Below are 19,436 nucleotides of genomic sequence, written 5' to 3'. Positions count from 1 at the left end.
AATCAGAGCCGCTTATGGGGGGAGGCAAGGGAGCGGGGTGGGTAGCAACAGTTGCCCTGGTGAAGACGAAGCGCCATAGCCACGGTAGCCCTGGCGACAAGAACCCGGCAACGAGAATCAACAACAACAACGACCGAATCGGCCATAAATTTCAAAGAAGAGCTTTTAACGCCGGGAATTACACACGTGGAATCACAGGTGAACCCCGTGGCGCACGTGGAATATTTTACCCCCATTACAGGATGAAATATAGTGAGCTTTTTTTAACCCTTGTTTATGTCAGGCAGCTGGATTCTAATATTACTCCGCAAACTACCCGTAATGGCGATAATATGTCGCGTGGCTTTCCTGAGTGCGGCCATTTGAGCCCACTCGTCTCGAGGGTTGTCAGTCTGCTCGCCGTGACGACGCAGCCACGGATGCTGCGGGCCGTTGTTATGGCGATGTCAAAAGCGAAAGGTAACAGTTACAAAATGGCGGTTGTTGAGGCGTTCGGTAGCACTGTTGCAGAGGTATTTTAGCCTCAGTAGACTTCACACCACTTCTGGCTCGTGTTGTTTTAACCCCGCCACGCTGAGTTGTAGTGACGAGTTCCCAGTTAGCCATGCAGTATGTCGCTGTTATCGTCGTCCTTTTCCTACTACTGCGTCTCCACAAACGTAGCGTCAGATACACAAAGAGATGCCGGTTTAAGATGGCCAATTTTTCGAAGAACGCCCGAACAATAAATCCCATTATGTGTTAATAGCAAAACGACCGTGATATATTTCCTTTAGATTGTCTTAATAGTCAAGAGAGGCAGTAGCGAGGGCATGTGGCGGACATGGACGCTTGAAGAGGCGTGGCAAAAAGAAAGCGTGTCCTGGCTGGGTGCTTGGTTATATCACACAATAAAAATGGAGTCATTTTTTCCTGATAACATTTTACGGGAGAGTCAATGCTATCGTTTGTATTGAAATGCTAACGTTGTTTCTTCTTGTTCTTCTTTTTCAAACTGTGGCCTATTTTTGGAGTTTTAAATCCACTTTGGGCCTACTTTAGCGGACCTCCATATGTATTCTTTTTTTTTTTTTTGTAACACAAAAGCACAATATTAACTCATTGCATGCCAGACGTGCAAACGTGTCCACTCCAGTGCCAGGGTTTTTGTCACTGTCACTTGAATACCAGGACCCACATAATATTGGGTTTTAAGACTACATAAACATTAAATACAGTGTTAGAAACCTTAGACTGTCTATTTTCAGCAGAAAAAAAGTTAATTCCTAATTTATATGGGTCTGGAGTTAAATGAGCTTGAGATGAGGACAGCTGTCAATAATAATAATAATACTTTACATTTATAAGCACCTTTCAAAACTGTCAAGGTCACTTTAGAGTCCCAGAAAAAGTTTTTTTTTCTGTGGGTGAGCAGCGGCAGCCACACGCGGCAGCGTTCACTCAACCCGGAAGTAACTCAAATAGATAGAAAGCTTGATAGATCACCAATAGATAGCCAACAGAGCCATAGAGGCAGCCAGCTATCTAGCTATCTATCTACATAGCTAGCTATCCATTAGCTATATAGCCATCCTTAATGTAATACACACATATTGGTTTATTGCTTTAAGAACAGCCGAAGCTGAAAAAAAAGGGAAACGATGCCCCCTTATGGAAGGCAAAAAAACATTGCCATGGGACATGGCCAGCACTTTATCAGCACCAAGAATGAAAAAAAACAAAACAAAACCAGCACAAATTTGGGAATCTGCATCATATTTTCAATTCTGAATAAATTCGTGAATGGCAGTGAATGCGTTAAGCAATGCATCATATTTGTTTTTCGACAGTGTACCACAGTTAAGAGGAAGTGTGATCACATTACAGGTAATAAGACACTACTGATACTCCGCCTCGCTGGTAGCTTCCACATTTGCTGTATCATTAATTGAGCAGCAGTATTTCACAAGTATAATGGCATGGAACAAATAGGGAAACAGCTTCAACTATCTCAAACTTGTATTTCAAATGCGTGCTCTCCAGAGACTTTACGTGGGAAGGGAATGACCTTCTAATGGGTTCTCATTGCTCAAAAGTTCCTTTGGATTTGACAAACTGCACTCTCGTCTACATGACTTAATTATTGATCACTCGTTGCTACTAAAAGGGAAAGAAGCTTCAAGTTGGCTGTGTTCAGCATACATACTGTCTTGTTCGTGCAAAATTTAACTCCAAACAGCCAGTACATGTCCCTAACTTATTTCGATGTACTTGTTTCCTGCTTCCAGGGTAATTACGCAGCCAGTGTAATGGCCACCTCGGGCTATGTCGGCGAAATCCAGCCAACGGCCCCATCCCAAGGTACCGTTGTCACCTCTGGACAGCCCGATGCCAGTTCCACATCAGCAACGAGCCCTCAGTTCCTGGCTGAGGTTCAGACCACTGTAGTTACCCCGACCGTTGTCACCCCGACAGCCCAAACTGCACCTACCGAACAAGCCGCTTCCATCAGCACTCAAAAGCCCAGCGGTGGCACTCAAACCCAGTCTGCTGCTCAGACTCAGCCTGCTCAAACACATTATGTAACGGCTGAAATCCAAGGCTCTCCCACACAATCTGGAAATGGCCAAAGTGCTCCTCAGTACATCGTTGTTACAGTTACAGGTAATGTGCCACACATTTTACACCTTCATGACATCTTTACAGCAGCTCCTAATCCTTTTTAAATCCCTTTCCGTTCTACTATTGTGTTGATTTATTTTTGCCCATTGTGGTACTATTAAAAGCGTTCTTATTCTGTACATCAACATCAACAAATATATTTACTCATTCACTGCTAAACGTGCAAAAATGTGTCCACTTCAGTGCCAGGCCAGGGTTTTTGTCATTGTCACTTGAATGCCAGGACCCACAGAATATTGAGTTTTAGGACAACATAAACATTCAATGCGACATGAGAAACCTTAGACTCTCTTCTTTCATCAGAAAAAATAGTTAATTCCTAAATTATATGAGTCTAGAGTTGTATGAGCGTGAAATGAGGGTGGCAGTCCAAATTGCAATGCAATACATACATATTTTTTTATTGCGCTTTAACAAAAGCTGAAGCTGCAACAAAGCGCTAACATGGAAAAAAGGGAAATGCTTGTAAATGCTCCCCCTTGTGGAAAAGAAAAAAACATTACCAGAGGCCATAGCCAGCGCTTTATCGGCACTCAAGCATGAAAAAACGAAACCCGAACAAATTTGGGAATGGCGCTCTATGTCTTATTTTCAATTCCCGAATAATAATAATAATAATAATAATACATTTCCTTTATAAGCACTTTTCAAAACTCTTATGGTCACTTTACAGTCACAGGATATTTATTTTGTGGGTGAGCAGCGGCAGCCACACGCACTCAACCCGGAAGTAAGTCAAATAAATAGAAAGCTAGCTAGCTAATAGATAGGTAACTGGATAGTTAATAGTTAGCTACATATATAGCTTCTTTTTTTCCTTTCGGCTTTTCCTTTTAGGGGTCGCCACAGCAAGAATAAGTTTGTAAATGGCAGTGAATGAGTTAAATACATAATACGTGTTTACATTACTGAGAAAATATGGGTCAAACTGTGTACCGGGTTGATTGTTAAAAATAGCGCTCAATATTGAGAATTGATGACTGTTAAAACAATATAATACAGTAAACGCAGAAATAGTACAACGGTAGTTTCTTTTGCATACGAACATCATCTTATTGCCATCTCATACATTTTCATTGTCTAGCAGAGGGTTCCCTTCACTCAAACGACAGTGTATCCGACTCCAGTTCCCCTCCAGCTGTCGTGCAAACCGGAGTTCCCACACAGGTCGTTCAGCAAGTCCAAACAGCCCAGCAGGTGAACAGGTCACTCGTGCAAAACACATTTTGTCATGTCAGAGATGTGTGTTCGGTCGGACACTGTGAACAAAGGCTCGAACACAGGAAGATTGTCTTTTACTGCCGGCAGGGGACGTAGTCATTCATGACCGACGCCCAACCTCTGCAGCCCTCTGCCAAGCTATGTCTTGAGAGTATATGCAAATTTATGTGAGACATTAGTCAAACATAGTCTTCTTGATTTCAATACCACGCCTCTGAACATCCCAAGCACCAACACCGATTAAAAAAAACCACAACATAGACATTTTAATTGGTTGTCCTTTCCATGAACTGATAGATTTGTAACCTCTTCCTGTGAAGGAGTTTACCAAGTCCTGAATTAGTCCAAGGCCAGACTAGATCACCTACAGGAAAATGACAGTTTAACAGGCTGTGTGTCTGTTCGCCTCAGATTGACCCCAGATTTTCTGTGCTTCCATTGTGGGCCTTGCGTTCGGCGGCCAACTAACCTTAAAACTGTTAAATATGATCACTTCTATTCTGTCTATTCTCTATCAGTATGCTTTCCCTTGCAACACCTAAAGCTCCTCTTATCCTTGTTTGCACAGAGGTCAGTGGTCCAGGCCACCTCACAGATAACCAAAACTGAGTCGTCGGGCACACAACTCAATGTCACCAATTTACAGCCAGTCCACATCAGCCCAGAGGTAAGGTCATCATAATAACTTGTGAAACTTGATATTAAATTAAAAAGTCTTATCCACATCATCTTAAGTGGTGGCATTATAGCTCCTTTTTAGCAGTGGAGTGACAGACAGCATTAGTCAGGGAGGAGTATCTATGGAAGAAAGACATCACGCAGTGTAAGGACTGATCTTAGGCCTCAGAGCAGATCGCAGACTGGCAAAGTCATCTAGATCCCAGTGGACAACATTCATTATCAGCAGCCATTCTACTGCTTCTCTTTGCACATGGAGAAAGACTCGCCAGCTGCCTGCTGATACCAGCTCCAACCAAGTAGGTCAGAGACGCGAGGGAGATAGCAGTTATGGAGTTAAATGTGTTCATCAGTTAATGATTATTTTCCACTTTTGCAGACAAAGTCAGATAAGCACACAGCAAGTTGACAAAAACATTTTACTGTCGATTTGCTATCTCTTACCTATCTAGCCGGCTATCTAGCTTGCTATCTATTAGCTGCCTGGCTATCTAGCTGGCTACATAGCCAGCTATCTATTAGCTATCAATTAGCTAGCTAGCTAGCTTCCTATCTATTTGAGTTATTCCGGGTTGAGTGAACGCTGGCGCACCCACAGAAAAACCTATCCTGTGAGATCCTTGAGAGCTTTGAAAGGCGCTATCCGGCTAGCTGGCTATCTATTAGCTATCTATCAAGCTAGCTAGATATCTATTGGTTAGCTGGCTATCTATTGGCTATCTATTAGCTAGCTGGCTAGCTGGCTATCTATAAGCAATCTAGTAGCTAGCTTTTTATTTATTTGAGTTATTCCCGGTTGAGTAAACTCTGGCGCGCGTGGCTGCCGCTGCTCACCCACAGAAAAACTTATCCAGTGACTGTAAAGTGACCTTGAGAATTTTGAAAGGCGCTTATAAATGAAATGTATTATTATTTCTAAGGTTTCTAACGCTTTACTGAATGTTTATGTAGTCCTGACATGCAATATTCTGCAGATCTTGGAATTTGAGTGAAAATGACAAAAACCCTGGCACTGGAGTGGCCACATTTTTGCACACGTCTGACAGTGAATTAGTGAATGGTTGTGAAAATGAAGATACAATTTACAGGCGGAACATTTCAATGTTTTTATGATTTTGTTCTTTCATTTGACTGGTCGGCCCTTATATCGAACTTTTTAAGCGCTCATAGGCGTTGTCGAAATATATAAATATTCATTTGTGTTCCCGTAGGTCCAACAGCAGCTAGCACCAGTGCAGGTGCAACATGTGTACACCAACCAGGTGCAATATGTGGAAGGAGGTGATACCAACTACACCACCAGCACAATGTGAGAATCAATTTCCTAGCTAGCATTAGCAAGAAAACATTTTTACTCTAAAATGTTTTTTTTTTTTATTTCCCGTCCAGTCGTTCCGGCACCTTCCCTTATACTGATACAGCCCTGTATACCCAGACTACTGCTGGGCAGTATTACGAAGGTCAGGCGACCTCAGGCACTCAGGCTTCCACCCCTGGTACCCCTCTAACTGTCTCTGTGACCACCGGCACAACAGGAGCCGTGTCCATGTTTGTGGCTCAGCCTAGCAGTGCGACAGGGGGAGGGACTACGGTGGCCTCCGCAGGTGCTACCACAAATGGGTCAGGGGATGGGGCAGGAACTAATGGCGCTGCTACGGGAAGTTATGTGATCCAAGGGGGTTACATGTTGAGCAGCAGCAGCAGCAGTAGCAGTGGCGGGTCAAGCGGCAACAGTCAGAGCTACGCCCACACCGCCCGCGCTTCCCCGGCCACTGTGAGTATAACGGAGGGCGAGGAGAGTAGCGTGCCGTCGGCAGACAAGAAGGTATGCAGAGGCTCCGAGTGAAGGAATTTCTTTTCATTCTCTTTTTTTCATCTGCACAACCATTTTGGTGCCATGCGCTGAATGTCGTCAAGTGGAAAGCACAATTAAAAATATCGTGATACCTAGCTTAACGAACCCCTTGGCTTATGAACTTTTCGGTTTACGAACGTTACATTTATGAAAATTTTACCTTGGCATACGAACTTTACCTTGGCGTACAAACTTTTTTCGTACACGGAGCTGCCTCAATGAGTGATGTGTCGTTCGCGAACGAGCCCGTTCTTGACAACAAAGCAGACTGTTTTTGTCCTCTATTCCCCGCCCCCAGTCTTCGGTTAAAGCCACGTGATTGGTCAAGAACGCAGCAGTGAAGGGGGTGGTTTAAACATTAAAGAGACAGGCAGATGACAGTGAGAGACTTTCAACTTTGATTGTTCAAAGGCAGAGTGTAGACTGCAAGGTTAAAATATCCCATCAATCAGGCTTCACAAACAACCCGCACAAGCCATCTGTACACTTGATGCAAAAAGCTATCAACCCAGCTAAACGTAACAAAATTGATGAGGAACAAGGTAAAAGTATCACAGAGAAAGCACCTACAAGGGATCATTCCTCAAGATGGTGAAAGAAGAAGGTTACGTTCCTCATCAAGTGTTTAATGCTGATGAAACCGGCCACTCCATTCCATCAAGCCATCAATGACCATCACAAAGGTAAATAAAACGACTTTATTATATAGTACAGTTTATTTCTTTAATGATAATACCATAGAACATTTATTATACATAAAATAAGGTATATTTTGTGTAGTTTTAAGGCTTAGAAAGTAGAAAATTATGTTTTATGGGGACCTGGGAACGCATTATTCTCATTTTAATGGTTTCCTATGGGAAATTAATTTCTGGGAGACACACATTTCGCCTGACACACTCTGTCTGGGAACCAATTAAGTTCGTAAGGCAAGGTATCACTGTATTATATTTTTAATTGTGATTTCCAACTCAAAGAAAAAAAAACAACAGCAACAAATCATGACCCCCATTGCTTTCATCTCATTTCAGTGCATGTACAGGGGCACCTTTGATATGCCTGAAATGCCCCAAAATCTTATTTGCCATTCCTAGTCATTTAGAATTCCATAACGGTGCCCAACTGGTCTCTGGCAGACATTCCATCAGGTCATTAATTTCATTGCATACCAATGTTATAAGCCACGGCACGCAAAAACCAAGATATTTGCGTTCCCATTTCAAAATGATCTGCCGCTCTTACGCTCCCCAACTTACGAACGAGATACATTCCGAACGGTCGTTCGTAAGATGAATTTGTTCGTAAGTTGCTTCAGTGCTATATTTTGTATGGAATATATGCTAAAGGCTTATGCAGTATGTTTAAGGTAATACAAAGTAAAGATGTATAAGTATGTTAACAGATAGCCAGCAGGCCAGCTAGATAGCTAACAGATAGCCAGCCAACTAGCCGGCCAATAGATATCTAATAGATAGCCAGCTAGCGGGATAGATAGCTAATAGATAGCCAGCCAGATAGCTGTTATGAAAAGAAGAGGAAAGGAAAGAAAGAAGTAAAAAAAACAAAATACAGGAGCTGCTGGAAAGGCAGCCACTCTTGCGGCGCCATCTTGAAGTAAAAAAAAACAAAACTAATAAACAAATATGACAACACAAAGACGGGTGCCTATCTATTAGCTATTTAATAGCTAGCTACCTAGCTTTTTATTTATTTGAGTTATTCCGGGTTGAGTGAACGATGGCGCATGTGGCTGCCGCTGCTCACCCACAGAAAAACTGGTCCTGTGACTGTAAAGTGACCTTGAGAGTTTTGAAAGGCGCTTAGAAATTAAATGTTATTATTATTATTATTATTGTTAGTAGTAGTAGTAGTAGTATGAGTATTATTATTATTGTTATTATTATTAAGGCTTGTATAAGAAACCTGTATTGGTTTGTCCTGAAAAATAAACATTTAATAAAATATATGCTCTAGAAAGATATGTACATGTACAACTGGAGAGAATACTACATATCTTACTACAAAAATGTTCGTATGTACCGTTGTTCGTAACCTGAATGTTCGTAAGTAGGGGAGCGTCTTTATATTGAATTGGAAATACATGTGCATGCAGTGTGTATTCGAAAAACATCCATCTCCAACTACTTACCACAAGTAAAGGATAACGGGCTTTTGAGTGATTCCCGGATGAACCCCAAAATACACTTAACATAGAGTTTTGAAGGTGAACTTGACCTTCACCCAAAAGCCCAATCGAAAACTTTCTGTGAGAAGTACCATATGTGCATGTTTTGAACGTTGGACCGGTTTATCGTTGCTAATTGCATCAGTCGCCTGCATTTGCCCTGCCTGCCGGTCAGGTACAGTGGTTGCTGGACAACTACGAAACTGCTGAAGGAGTCAGTCTGCCACGCTCGACCCTCTACTGCCACTATCTGCTGCATTGCCAGGAACAGAAACTCGAGCCTGTGAACGCTGCCTCTTTTGGCAAACTCATTCGATCGGTTTTCATGGGACTACGTACACGACGCCTTGGCACGCGGTAAGATGTAAATGCAAATAAGATTACAAGTAGCGCCTTGATTGTTTTTTTTTTTTAATACTGCGGCATCAATCTTGATGAGATAAACAACATCTGAAAGCCTTGGGAAATTATTCTTTGTGTGGGAGGGAATGTGGACTGTTATGAAACCACAGCATGTGTGAAGGTTTGTGAGTTTGACACCAGAGGAACGACTCTGTAAATCTATTAAATTAACACTTGAAGTTATTCGTCGTCTATGTAAGCTCTCAGTCATACACGAGTGGTCCATCGATGAAAAGGTTTCTTCAGCCATCATCTGTACTTCTTTGAAGGTGTCTGAAGTTTCGCTCCTCAATCCGAAAAACTTCATCCGTGTCAGAGATGTGTGTTCGGACACTGTGAACACAGGCTCGAATACAGGAAGATTGTCTTTTACTGCCGGCAGGGGACGCAGCCATTCATGACCGACGTCCAACTTCTGCAGCCCTCTGCCAAGCTATTTATTGAGAGTATATGCACATTGAAGTGATACATTCGGAAAACATAGTCTTCTTGATTTGAATACCACACCCCTGGACGTCCCAAGCACCAACAACTATAAAACAACAGAACATAGACATTTTAATTGGTTGCTGAACGGATAGATTTGTAACCTGACTAATGACCTCTTCCTGTGAAGGAGTTTACCAAGTCCTAAATTAGTCCACGGCCAGATCTCCTACATGAAAATGACAGTCTGTTCACCTCAGATTGACCCCAGATCTTCTGTACTTCCATTGCGGGCCTTGTGTTCAGCGGCATGAAACTTTTAAATGATCACTTCTATTGTGTCTATTCTCTATCAGTCCGACACCTTTAAAGAAGTACAGATGACGACCGAAGAAACCTTTTCATCACTTGAAGTTATTCTTTATAGTGAAGAGGTTGTTTTTAGTTATATTGCCCCGTATAATGGGCGTTTTTTTTTCCAATGGAGATTGAATTTGTGAAATTGATGACATTTTCTGGAACTGACAGGGGCAATTCAAAATATCACTACTATGGTCTAAGAATCAAGGCAGGCTCTTCGCTTCTCCGCCTCATGGAAGATCAGCAACATCTGGCTATGAGGCAACAGCCTTTCTCTCAAAAGCAGAGGTACACACGTCACATTGGCGGAGATCCCCCAATGTTTCGATCTCGGTGATTGAGCTGTTATGATATCGTGTATTTTTGTTCAATCAGGTTGAAGCCTGTGCATAAAGTGGAGGGAATGACCAACGGGACAGCTTCAGGAGCTGGACAGCAGCAACTTCAGCAGCAAGGTTCTGGACAGGTGGACATCAGCACCCAGGTTCAGCAGTACCAGCAGTTCCTTGGTTAGTTCTTTCGTATGAGTGGCTCAAAACAGAATCCTTTTTGTTATATAACTGTAGTGGTAAATCACCTTCCCATTTCTTTAATGAGCTTTGTAATTGAGTTCTCATGCTATGTGTCCTAATGGTCAGATGCAACCAGAACACTTCCCGAGTTCCCAGATATTGACCTCCAGGGGAAGTCCCCGCCCGAGGGTATCGAACTAGATCACATCAAAAACTTTCAGCTGCTCTACAGAGAACACTGTGAGGTAATCAAGGAATGATCCTAACTGGTTTCAAGAGATTGAATGATCTCATAACGTTGTGTAGAAGAACTGCAAATGGATAAACACTTTTAAGTAGTTTAGATCCTGTTCAGGATGTGGTATAATTCATTTTTATTTTCCTCTTCTCAGGCCATACTGGACGTGATGGTCAATCTTCAATTTACCCTTGTGGAGACCCTTTGGAAAAGCTTCTGGAGGTTCAGTCAGAGCCAGGCTGGAGATGCCACACTGGCTGTGTGAGTGGTTCAAACTTCTCCCAAACTGATTACATGAGGGTAGTAATTTAAAGGACAACTGACGCCTCCGGACAAAATGTGTCCATAATTTGTAAAATCACTTCAAATGACTTCTACTGAGCGTATTTTACAAAGATTCCACGGCATATAGCTATATTTTACGTTTTAAGACTCGAGCTGAATATTCAGGAAGTCTTGTTTTCGAGTTGATGACGATGCCTGACGTCACGTCGGGAACGCCCCTGACCGAGAAAGCGACACAAAATGCATTTTGGGTACTTTGTTTGGTGTGAAAACTTGGTGTTGATCCGTGTTGATGGCGAAAATAGAAGGAAAACACATAAATAACACAATGGTGAATTGTTTTGTGTTGCACCAAGACTACTATTTGATACTAGTTGAAATTCCCAGCAGACAAATCAGCCTATTTCCAACGGAGCTTGGCCGCCATCTTGTGTATTTTCTGGGACGCTACATTGGAATCCTGACGGCTCGAATTGATACGGGAGGACTTCTTTAATCGATTGCAAACATTTATGATTTCCTCTTCAGAACTATTTGAATCATATTCATAACTGGATGAGTAACAAGAAAGCATCTTCTCCAAATCTGAAGCCATTGTTTTGATTCTAGAGTAAGGCAAGACGTCCTGACGTGATGTCACGAACAAGAGGGCGGGACCTTCTGAAACTCGGCATCATTTTGAAGTAGTTTTGGGACATTTTAACTCATTTTTATTGCTGTTTTGCATTTGACTAAAAATATCAGCCTGCGTGTTTTGGGTATTTGAGATGCTATAAAACGTTTTTCTGATGTCAGTTAGGAAACAAAAAAATGGTGTCGGTTGTCCTTTAAGGATTATTGAACCACATTAACAAATCGCATTGCGATGCAAATCCACCACTGATTGCCGTAACGCAGGATAAGGTGTACGGGGAACATTCTAAGATGCTATTTGTGCAACATGTGCAAATACCTTTTTAGAAATACAGGTAACATCCAACTTACGACCGAGTTCCGTTGCGACCAAACGGTCATAAGTCAAAATGGTCGTAAGTCAAAATCCATTCAAAATGTTGAATAAAGACTCTGAGGCTAAATGACTCGCGAACTCCGCCCTCTGGTGCCATCACACGGTCCATTGCTGTGCGAGAGTGAGATGCTGGCTGGCTGGCCAAAATTGTCGTACGCGTTGCCGGCCTGCTAGCGCTTTGCGGTGCCAGGCGTAGAATAAAAAACATTAAAATAGGGTCTGGAGGTCTTGGTCGTAAGTCGCGCCGGTAAGTCGGATGTTACCTGTATATTAATTAAAGCTCTGCATATGTTGCCAGTCACGATGAATCAGAAAAGCGTCTCCCGAAATCATGCCTGGTGTTGCTGTGCAAGTATGACCCGGTGCTGCGATGGAGCCGTGACTGTGACAACAGCCTCTATCAGGGCCTGGTGGAAATCCTCATCCCTGATGTCCTCAGACCAATCCCCAGTAAGACATTGAAAGAGAAATGGCTGTGTAGCGAGTTTGCGATGTCGATGTGATTGAAATACTGTACAGACATCACCAGGAAGGAATCTCTTCGTGTTTTAGCCTGTATTTTCTTTCAAATGGCCTTAATTTCTAGTGAAGTTATCTGGTTTTCATCTAGAAACAGTCCTCTTAATTCATTCACTGCCATTCACGAATGGGAATTGAAAATATGACGTAAAGCGCCATTCCCGAATTTGTTCTGGTTTTGTTTTTTTCTTGTTTTGGTGCCGACAAAGCGCTGTCAAGACCTCTGGCAATGTTTTTTTCCCTTCCACAAGGGGGCAGCCTTTCCCTTTTTGCCACGTTAGCGCTTTGTTCCAGCTTCAGCTGTTGTTAAAGTGCTATATAAACCAATATCTAGCTAGCTACAGTACATTATCTATTAGCTATATAGCTGGCTAGCTATCTATATAGCTAGCTAGCTACTAGCTATCTATTGGATAGCTAGCTAGCTTTCTATCTATTTGAGTTATTTTACTTCTGGGTTGAACGATGGCGCATGTGGCTGCCGCTGCTCACCCACGGAAAAAACGTTTGAAAGTTTTAAAGTTTTGAAAGGCGCTTAGAAATGAAATGTATTATTATTATTATATGTATGGATTGCATTGTATTTTGTACAGCTGCCCTCATTTCAAGCTCAGATAACCCCAGACCCCATATAATTTAGGAATTAACTATTTTTTTTTCTAATGAAAGAAGAGAGTCTAAGATTTCTTACGCTGCATTGAATGTTTATGTAGTCCTAAAACTCAAAATTCTGTAGGTCCTGGAATTTGAGTGACAATGACAAAAACCCTGGCACTGGAATGGCCACATTTTTGCACATCTGGCAGTGAATGAGTTAACTGCTTGCTTTTATGATGGCTAGAATAATACTTTTTTTTCCTTCTGCCCTCAGGTGCCTTAACTCAAGCCATTCGGAACTTTGCCAAAAGCCTGGAAAGCTGGCTGACCAACGCAATGATGAACATTCCCGAGGAAATGGTTCGCATCAAGGTACATGACTACTCTATTTGTAGCGACAATGGATTGAAACGGAAAATGATGAGTGGCTTCTGATACAGTGATGCGCATCAAGAGCGTACAAATTGACCTTTTTCTCGTTCTGTCAGGTAACATCAGCTAACGCATTTGCCCAAACCCTGCGGCGCTACACCAGTCTTAACCACCTGGCCCAGGCCGCTCGCGCCGTCCTCCAAAACACTGCCCAGATCAATCAAATGCTCTCTGACCTCAACCGTGTTGACTTTGCGAACGTTCAGGTGAACATCCTGTCATTTCGATCCGATCCGACCATCAAATGACCTCTTCCTGTCTACTCCCTGCAGGAACAAGCCTCGTGGGTGTGCCGCTGTGAAGACCGCGTCGTGCAACGACTGGAACAGGACTTTAAAATGACCCTCCAGCAGCAGAATTCCTTGGAGCAATGGGCCGCCTGGTTGGATGGTGTGGTTTCCCAGGTGTTGAAACCGCACCAACACAGTCACACCTTCCAGAAGGCTGCCAAGCTGTTCTTGCTCAAGTGGTCCTTTTACAGGTAAGGCGCACTAGAAAAGATGCATTAACGTGTTACATTTACCATCTATCCTGAAGTACAGTGATACCTCGGTTTAGGAACCCCTTGGTTTACGAACTTTTCGGTTTACGAACGTTAAATTTATGAACATTTTACCTTGGCATACAAACTATTTTTCGGGATACACATGGAGCTGCCACAATGAGTGATGTGTCGTTTGCGAACGAGCCCGTTCTCCTAACAAGAAAATGGCAGCCGGCTTGTTTTGGTCCTCTATTCCCCACCCCCGGTCGTCGGTTGCAGCCATGTGATTGGTCAAGAAGAGCCGCAGCGAGGGGGGGTTTGCAAACAGAGAGAGAGTGAAGCCATTCTCCCAAAAAGTAAATGGCGCCCAACAATTTTTTTTTCCTCTCTTCCCCGCCCCCAGTTTTCAGTTAAAGCCACGTGATTGGTCAAGAACGCAGCAGTAAGGGGAGGTGGTTTAAACATTAAAGAGACAGGCAGACGACAGAGAGACAGTGACAAAATGGATAGAAAACAGTGAAATTTGGACTTATTTCAACTTTGATAGTTCAAAGGCAGAGTGTAAACTGCAAGGTTACAATTCCCATCAATCAGGCTGCACAAATAACCTGCACAAGCCATATGTACACTTGATGCAAAAAGCTATCAACCCAGCTAAAGAGAACACAATTGATGAGGAACTAGGTAAAATTATCGCAGAGAAAGCACCGACAAGGGATCATTTTTCACAGAGGGAAATATAATGACTTTATTATACAGTACAGTTTATTTCTTTAATTATAATACCATAGCACATTTATTATACATATAATAATAATAAGGTATATTTTGTGTAGTTTTAAGGCTTATTTAGTCGAAAATTATGTTTTATGGGGACCTGGAAACGGATTATTCTCATTTTAATGGTTTCCTATGGGAAATTAATTTTTGGGATACACACTTTTCGCCTTACACACTCTGTCTCAGAGCCGATTAAGTTCGTAAGACGAGGTATCACTGTACTCCCATCTGTTCTCCAGTTCCATGGTGATTCGGGATCTTACCCTGCGGAGTGCAGCCAGTTTTGGCTCCTTTCATCTGATTCGCCTTCTGTATGATGAGTACATGTACTATCTGATAGAGCATCGCGTAGCCCAGGCTAGAGGAGAAACCCCCATTGCCGTCATGGGAGAGGTAACACACACACACACAGAAACGACAAGAAATATTTTAATCCTAAAGTCATGATAAGAAATCTTCCATCTTTTACTTAGTTTGCCAGTTTAGGACGAGGTCTAATCATGCTGGATGGTGACAAAGGTAACCTCGCTCAGATCTTAATCCAGTTGCGTCTCATGCACGTTCTAACAACATTTTTATTTCTATGTGTGTGGTTCAGAAGAAGAAGACGAAGAAGAAGAAGAAAGCGACGAGGAAAGCCAGGAGTTGTCTTTACCGTCGGATGCTGTCGTGTTAGGAGAAGAATCTCTGGAGCCTCCTGCCAAGCTGGCCAGAACCGACCAACGGGTTCTCTTCACTACCGGACCAGCTGACAACTAAAACAGCGTTAGGACCACTTGAACACGTATGTGTATAGTATATACAGCAGCTATTGTAAATGTTGTGCACATTTTTGCCGCAGTCTGTCCCGCTTAGTGTTTGTCTCGCTCTGGTTAAAATACACACACACATGCGCACACACACTTGTTTGATGGATTACATTTATACATAAGTGAATTGGAAGAAACGGATCCCCCCCAAAAAAACAAAAAGATGCAAGGCGCATCTTAACTTCGATTTGTGTATATTTTATAAGAAGACATTTTGTCCAGTTACTGAAATGGCAGTGTCTATTACCTGGAATGTGATCACACTGCCTCTTAAAGGACAACCGACAGCATTTTTTTTTTGTTTCCGAACTGACATCAGAAAAACGTTTTATAGCATCTAAAATACCCAAAACATGCAGGCCGATATTTTTAGTCAAATGCAAAACACCAATAAAAATGACAAAGTGTCCAAAATCTGCAAAAAAATTGAGCTGTGAATTGGGCATTTTCAGAAAGTCCCGCCCCCGGTTCGTGACCTCACGCCAAGACGTCTTCCCTTGCTGGAGAATCAAAACAATGGCTTCAGATTCTGAGAATATGCTTTCTTGTTACTTATCCAGTTATGAATATGATTCAAATAGTTCTGAAGAGGAAAGCATACATGTTTGCAATCGATTAAAGAATTTATTCCGTGCCATTTTGAGGCAAAAGGGAGGGGGGCGGAATGTAGCACCAAAAAAGAGGCAGAAAATGGCGACAAAGCTCCATGTAAGGAATTAATCAGCCCGTTTCCACAGGCTGATTAATTCCTTACACGGAGATTTGTCGCCCTCTTCTGGCTCTTTTTGGTGCAACACGAAGTTTTCAGACCAAACAAGTACATCAAAATACATTGACGTGATGGAAGGACTGCTACAATGTGTCCTTTTTTTCGGTCAGTGGCGTTCCTTCAGTGACGTAACGTGAGGACTCCTCACCAACTCAAAAACAAGACTTCCGGAATATTCAGAGAAAATCTTAAAACGTAAAACATAGCTATATGTGGTGGAATCTTAGTAAAATACGCTCAGTAGAAGTCATTTGAAGCCATTTTACAAATTATGGACACAACTTGTCCCGAGACGTCGGTTGTCCTTGAAATAAAGGAGCGCGGAAAGTAAAACTTGGACAGGAAGTGACAACAACAAGATAAATAAAGCACAGCTATCTGCTGGTCAACTATGGGATAGCAGTCATAAACAAATGTATCAGCAGAATTTATAACCGTTTGGTCGGAACGGAACTCGGTCGTAAGTCGGATGTTACCTGTACATGGAAATCATGCCAAATGTTTGTGAGTCATGGCTCGTTGTTCCCTCAAAGGCGATTCTTATGACCTTTCCTTTTCCCCCATGAGAGTCGTGTTCAATTCACTACCTGTAAAAAGACATTGGTGTTTTCTAAGGAGTGCCTGTCACAGATGCTCCTCACCTGTACTGTACAGATAAAGCCACGACGCGGAATAAGGACTCTCCTGTGTTGCTGCAAAAAATCTCGAGTGTATGTCACATGATTTTGCTTCAAAGTGCTTCATCTGTCTTTTCATTTAAACCATTATCGTGCCCTCATTTTTCTAATTTTGTCCTCACGTTTCATGATCTTTTTATATCTGTGCCAAACCTTTCTTATTTTATCCTTGTGTGAAATGATTTTTTTTCCCAGTGCCAGAGTAAAAACAGTGACATATTGCCCTGTTAATTTTCCTTTTTTTTTTTTGCATTTTATTGTCACTAACTGAACCTGTCGTGCAGTATAAGGTGCTGTGATGTCACACATTTTCGAAAAACCCTTTTGTGAATTATTTTTTTGTGTGGTTCTATTTTTATCAATCCCCATTTTCATGTCTGAAAATGTATCCACACGTAGGCTAAGACATCGCCTCTTTGCACATCTTATCATACAACAAGTCTTGACACAATTCTCTTCAGATCTTTTTTTTGTGCATTGCCTTTTGAAAAATGAGGTACAATGTGTGACACACTTTAAAGGACAACTGACATTTTTTTTTCCTAACCGACATCAGAAAAACGTTTTATAGCATCTAAAATACCCAAAACATGCAGGCTGATATTTTTAGTCAAATGCAAAACACCAATAAATATGACTTAAAGTGTCCCAAAACTACTTCAAAATGACCCCGGAAATTGCGAGTTTCAGAAGGTCCCGCCCCCTTGTTCGTGACATCACGTCAGGACGTCTTTGCCTTGCTCTAGAATCAAAACAATGGCTTCAGATTCGGAGAAGATGCTTATTTCTTACTCATCCAGTTATGAATATGATTCAAATAGTTCTGAAGAGGAAAGCATAAATGTTTGTAATCGATTAAAGAAGTCCTTCCGTGTCATTTTGAGGCGTCTGGACTCCAATGTAGCGTCCCAGAAAATACACAAGATGGCGCACAAGCTCCGTTGGAAATGGGCTAATTTGTCTGCTGGGAATTTGTGCCAACTAGTATCAAATAGTCGTCTTGGTGCAACACACAACTCTTCACCATCGCTTTATTTATGTGTTTTCCTTCTAATTTCGCCATCAACACGAAGCTTTCAGACCAAACAAAGTACCCGAAATGCATTGTGTGTTGCTTTCTCGGTCAGAGGCGTTTCTTCAGTGACGTAGGGTGAGGACTCGTCACCAACTCGAAAACAAGACTTCCTGAATATTCAGCACGAGTCTTAAAATGTAAAATACAGCTATATACGGTGCAATCTTTGTAAAATACGCTCAGTAGAAGTCATTCGAAGTGATTTTACAAATTATGGACACAACTTGTCCGGAGGCGTCGGTTGTCCTTTAAATGAACATCACACACCCTGCAGTTTTAAAGTGTGCAGTATCTGCTCTATCCTCCACAACATTTCATTCCTGCCAATGGCTTACTTTTGCTTCATCAACCCATCTTTGGAAACACTGTCAGTAACGATGCTAGTGCTGTGTTTACGTTGACTTTTTAATCACTACAAAGTAGGCCCTATTTGTTTTTAAGGGCCCTTGGAAGCCTCAAACCAGCATATCTATTATTTTTCGGTAGTCCCAATTCTATACCCCGGCTGATTACATATCACGCCAGTGTTTAGATGATTAAAGAAATGTCATTGTTGAGTAAAATGTTTAGTCTTTTTTAAAGTGCATTGTTTCTTATTTAAAAAAAATACAAAGTTAGTAAACTAAAGATGTTCAGTGGCAGTGTTTTATGGATTTGGTCGACTGTGCCTTTGGAGGTGGTAGAATGCAATTCAGATGTTTAATTTTAAATACAGTATATTAATTAAAGACTTTTTAAAATTGCATTTGTTCTTCCGTTTTCTCAAACGTTCACAGGGTTAACGCATTTTGAATTCGCAGTAAATTCTAATAAAATTCAACAGGCCGTATTCCTGGAAATCTGTGCAACTGCGACTTCATGTGTTTCTTTTTTTCTGCAGCATTGCGAGCAATGCAGATGCAAAGAAATCACAGATGAAAAGAGAAATTGACACCGCAATTTTTAAAGTTGATGGATATCGTTTTACCACTGGGGGAGCATGTGTACTACTTGAGTACTAAGAAGACCGAATAAACCGGAACTAGTCACCAGTCAATTGCAGCGGAACACAGACAAACAAAAAAATCGTCATTCACAGACACACCGCCGTAGTTTAGTGATCAATTGCCCATGTATTTGCAATGTGGGAGGAGAAAACCTACGCAGGCACGGGGAGTACATGCAAATCCACACAAGGAGGCCATGGGCAAGAATCGAAGGAAGCCATAGCGTCTCTGTTGTAAGGTTGAGGTGTTAAACTACAAATTGCCCCTCTTGCTGTAATTTTACTAACATACGGTATAGTATACCGTATGTTTTTTGAACCAGGGCACGTTTTTTTTACATTGGAATTTTTTGCGGCACACCACTAACCATCTCGCAGGAAAGAGGCAATCAGTGACGTGTTTCCACACGGACGAATATTAAATTACCCTCCGAGTCTTCAGCACGGACACCGGACAATTACATAATATCGGGAGAA

At 42.0% G+C, this 19,436-nt stretch overlaps 1 protein-coding gene across 13 annotated transcripts; it reads left to right on the top strand.

The window, feature by feature from the left end:
- Window positions 1-49: 49 nt before the first annotated feature.
- rfx1a (regulatory factor X, 1a (influences HLA class II expression)) lies at window positions 50-18,811 on the top strand. 13 transcript variants are annotated; one of them, XM_089019572.1, is made up of 19 exons: window positions 50-198; window positions 2,268-2,340; window positions 2,455-2,643; window positions 3,746-3,858; window positions 4,451-4,549; window positions 5,772-5,869; window positions 5,950-6,385; window positions 8,746-8,957; window positions 9,957-10,076; window positions 10,164-10,297; window positions 10,427-10,545; window positions 10,693-10,799; window positions 12,131-12,282; window positions 13,223-13,320; window positions 13,437-13,586; window positions 13,653-13,861; window positions 14,884-15,037; window positions 15,118-15,163; window positions 15,243-18,811. In XM_089019572.1, the coding sequence occupies exons 2-19, from the start codon at window positions 2,289-2,291 to the stop codon at window positions 15,401-15,403; spliced, it is 2,649 nt and encodes an 882-aa protein (XP_088875698.1). In that variant the 5' UTR covers window positions 50-198; window positions 2,268-2,288; the 3' UTR covers window positions 15,404-18,811. The 13 variants fall into 13 exon arrangements, with proteins under 13 accessions (XP_088875698.1, XP_088875695.1, XP_088875691.1 ...); XM_089019569.1 differs by having other exon boundaries at window positions 2,268-2,643; window positions 5,950-6,020; window positions 6,096-6,385; XM_089019561.1 differs by adding an exon at window positions 1,830-1,866 and having other exon boundaries at window positions 67-198; window positions 2,268-2,643.
- The last annotated feature ends 625 nt before the right edge of the window (window positions 18,812-19,436 follow it).

The sequence above is a fragment of the Hippocampus bargibanti genome, linkage group LG17, assembly GCF_051943395.1.
Source record: "Hippocampus bargibanti isolate YZ-2025 linkage group LG17, ASM5194339v1, whole genome shotgun sequence".
NCBI classification, from domain to species: Eukaryota; Metazoa; Chordata; class Actinopteri; order Syngnathiformes; family Syngnathidae; genus Hippocampus; species Hippocampus bargibanti.
Note: the sequence above shows the minus strand (reverse complement) of the source record. Positions and strands in the feature narration are given on the sequence as shown.

Bases quoted from the DNA above. Each gene is read 5' to 3' on its own strand.
- rfx1a (XM_089019560.1), top strand. From the start codon at position 2,289: ATGGCCACCTCGGGCTATGTCGGCGAAATCCAGCCAACGGCCCCATCC. The intron at 4,550-5,771 runs GTAAGGTCATCA...GTGTTCCCGTAG, and splicing joins CAGTCCACATCAGCCCAGAG to GTCCAACAGCAGCTAGCACC. The intron at 5,870-5,949 runs GTGAGAATCAAT...TTTCCCGTCCAG, and splicing joins AACTACACCACCAGCACAAT to TCGTTCCGGCACCTTCCCTT.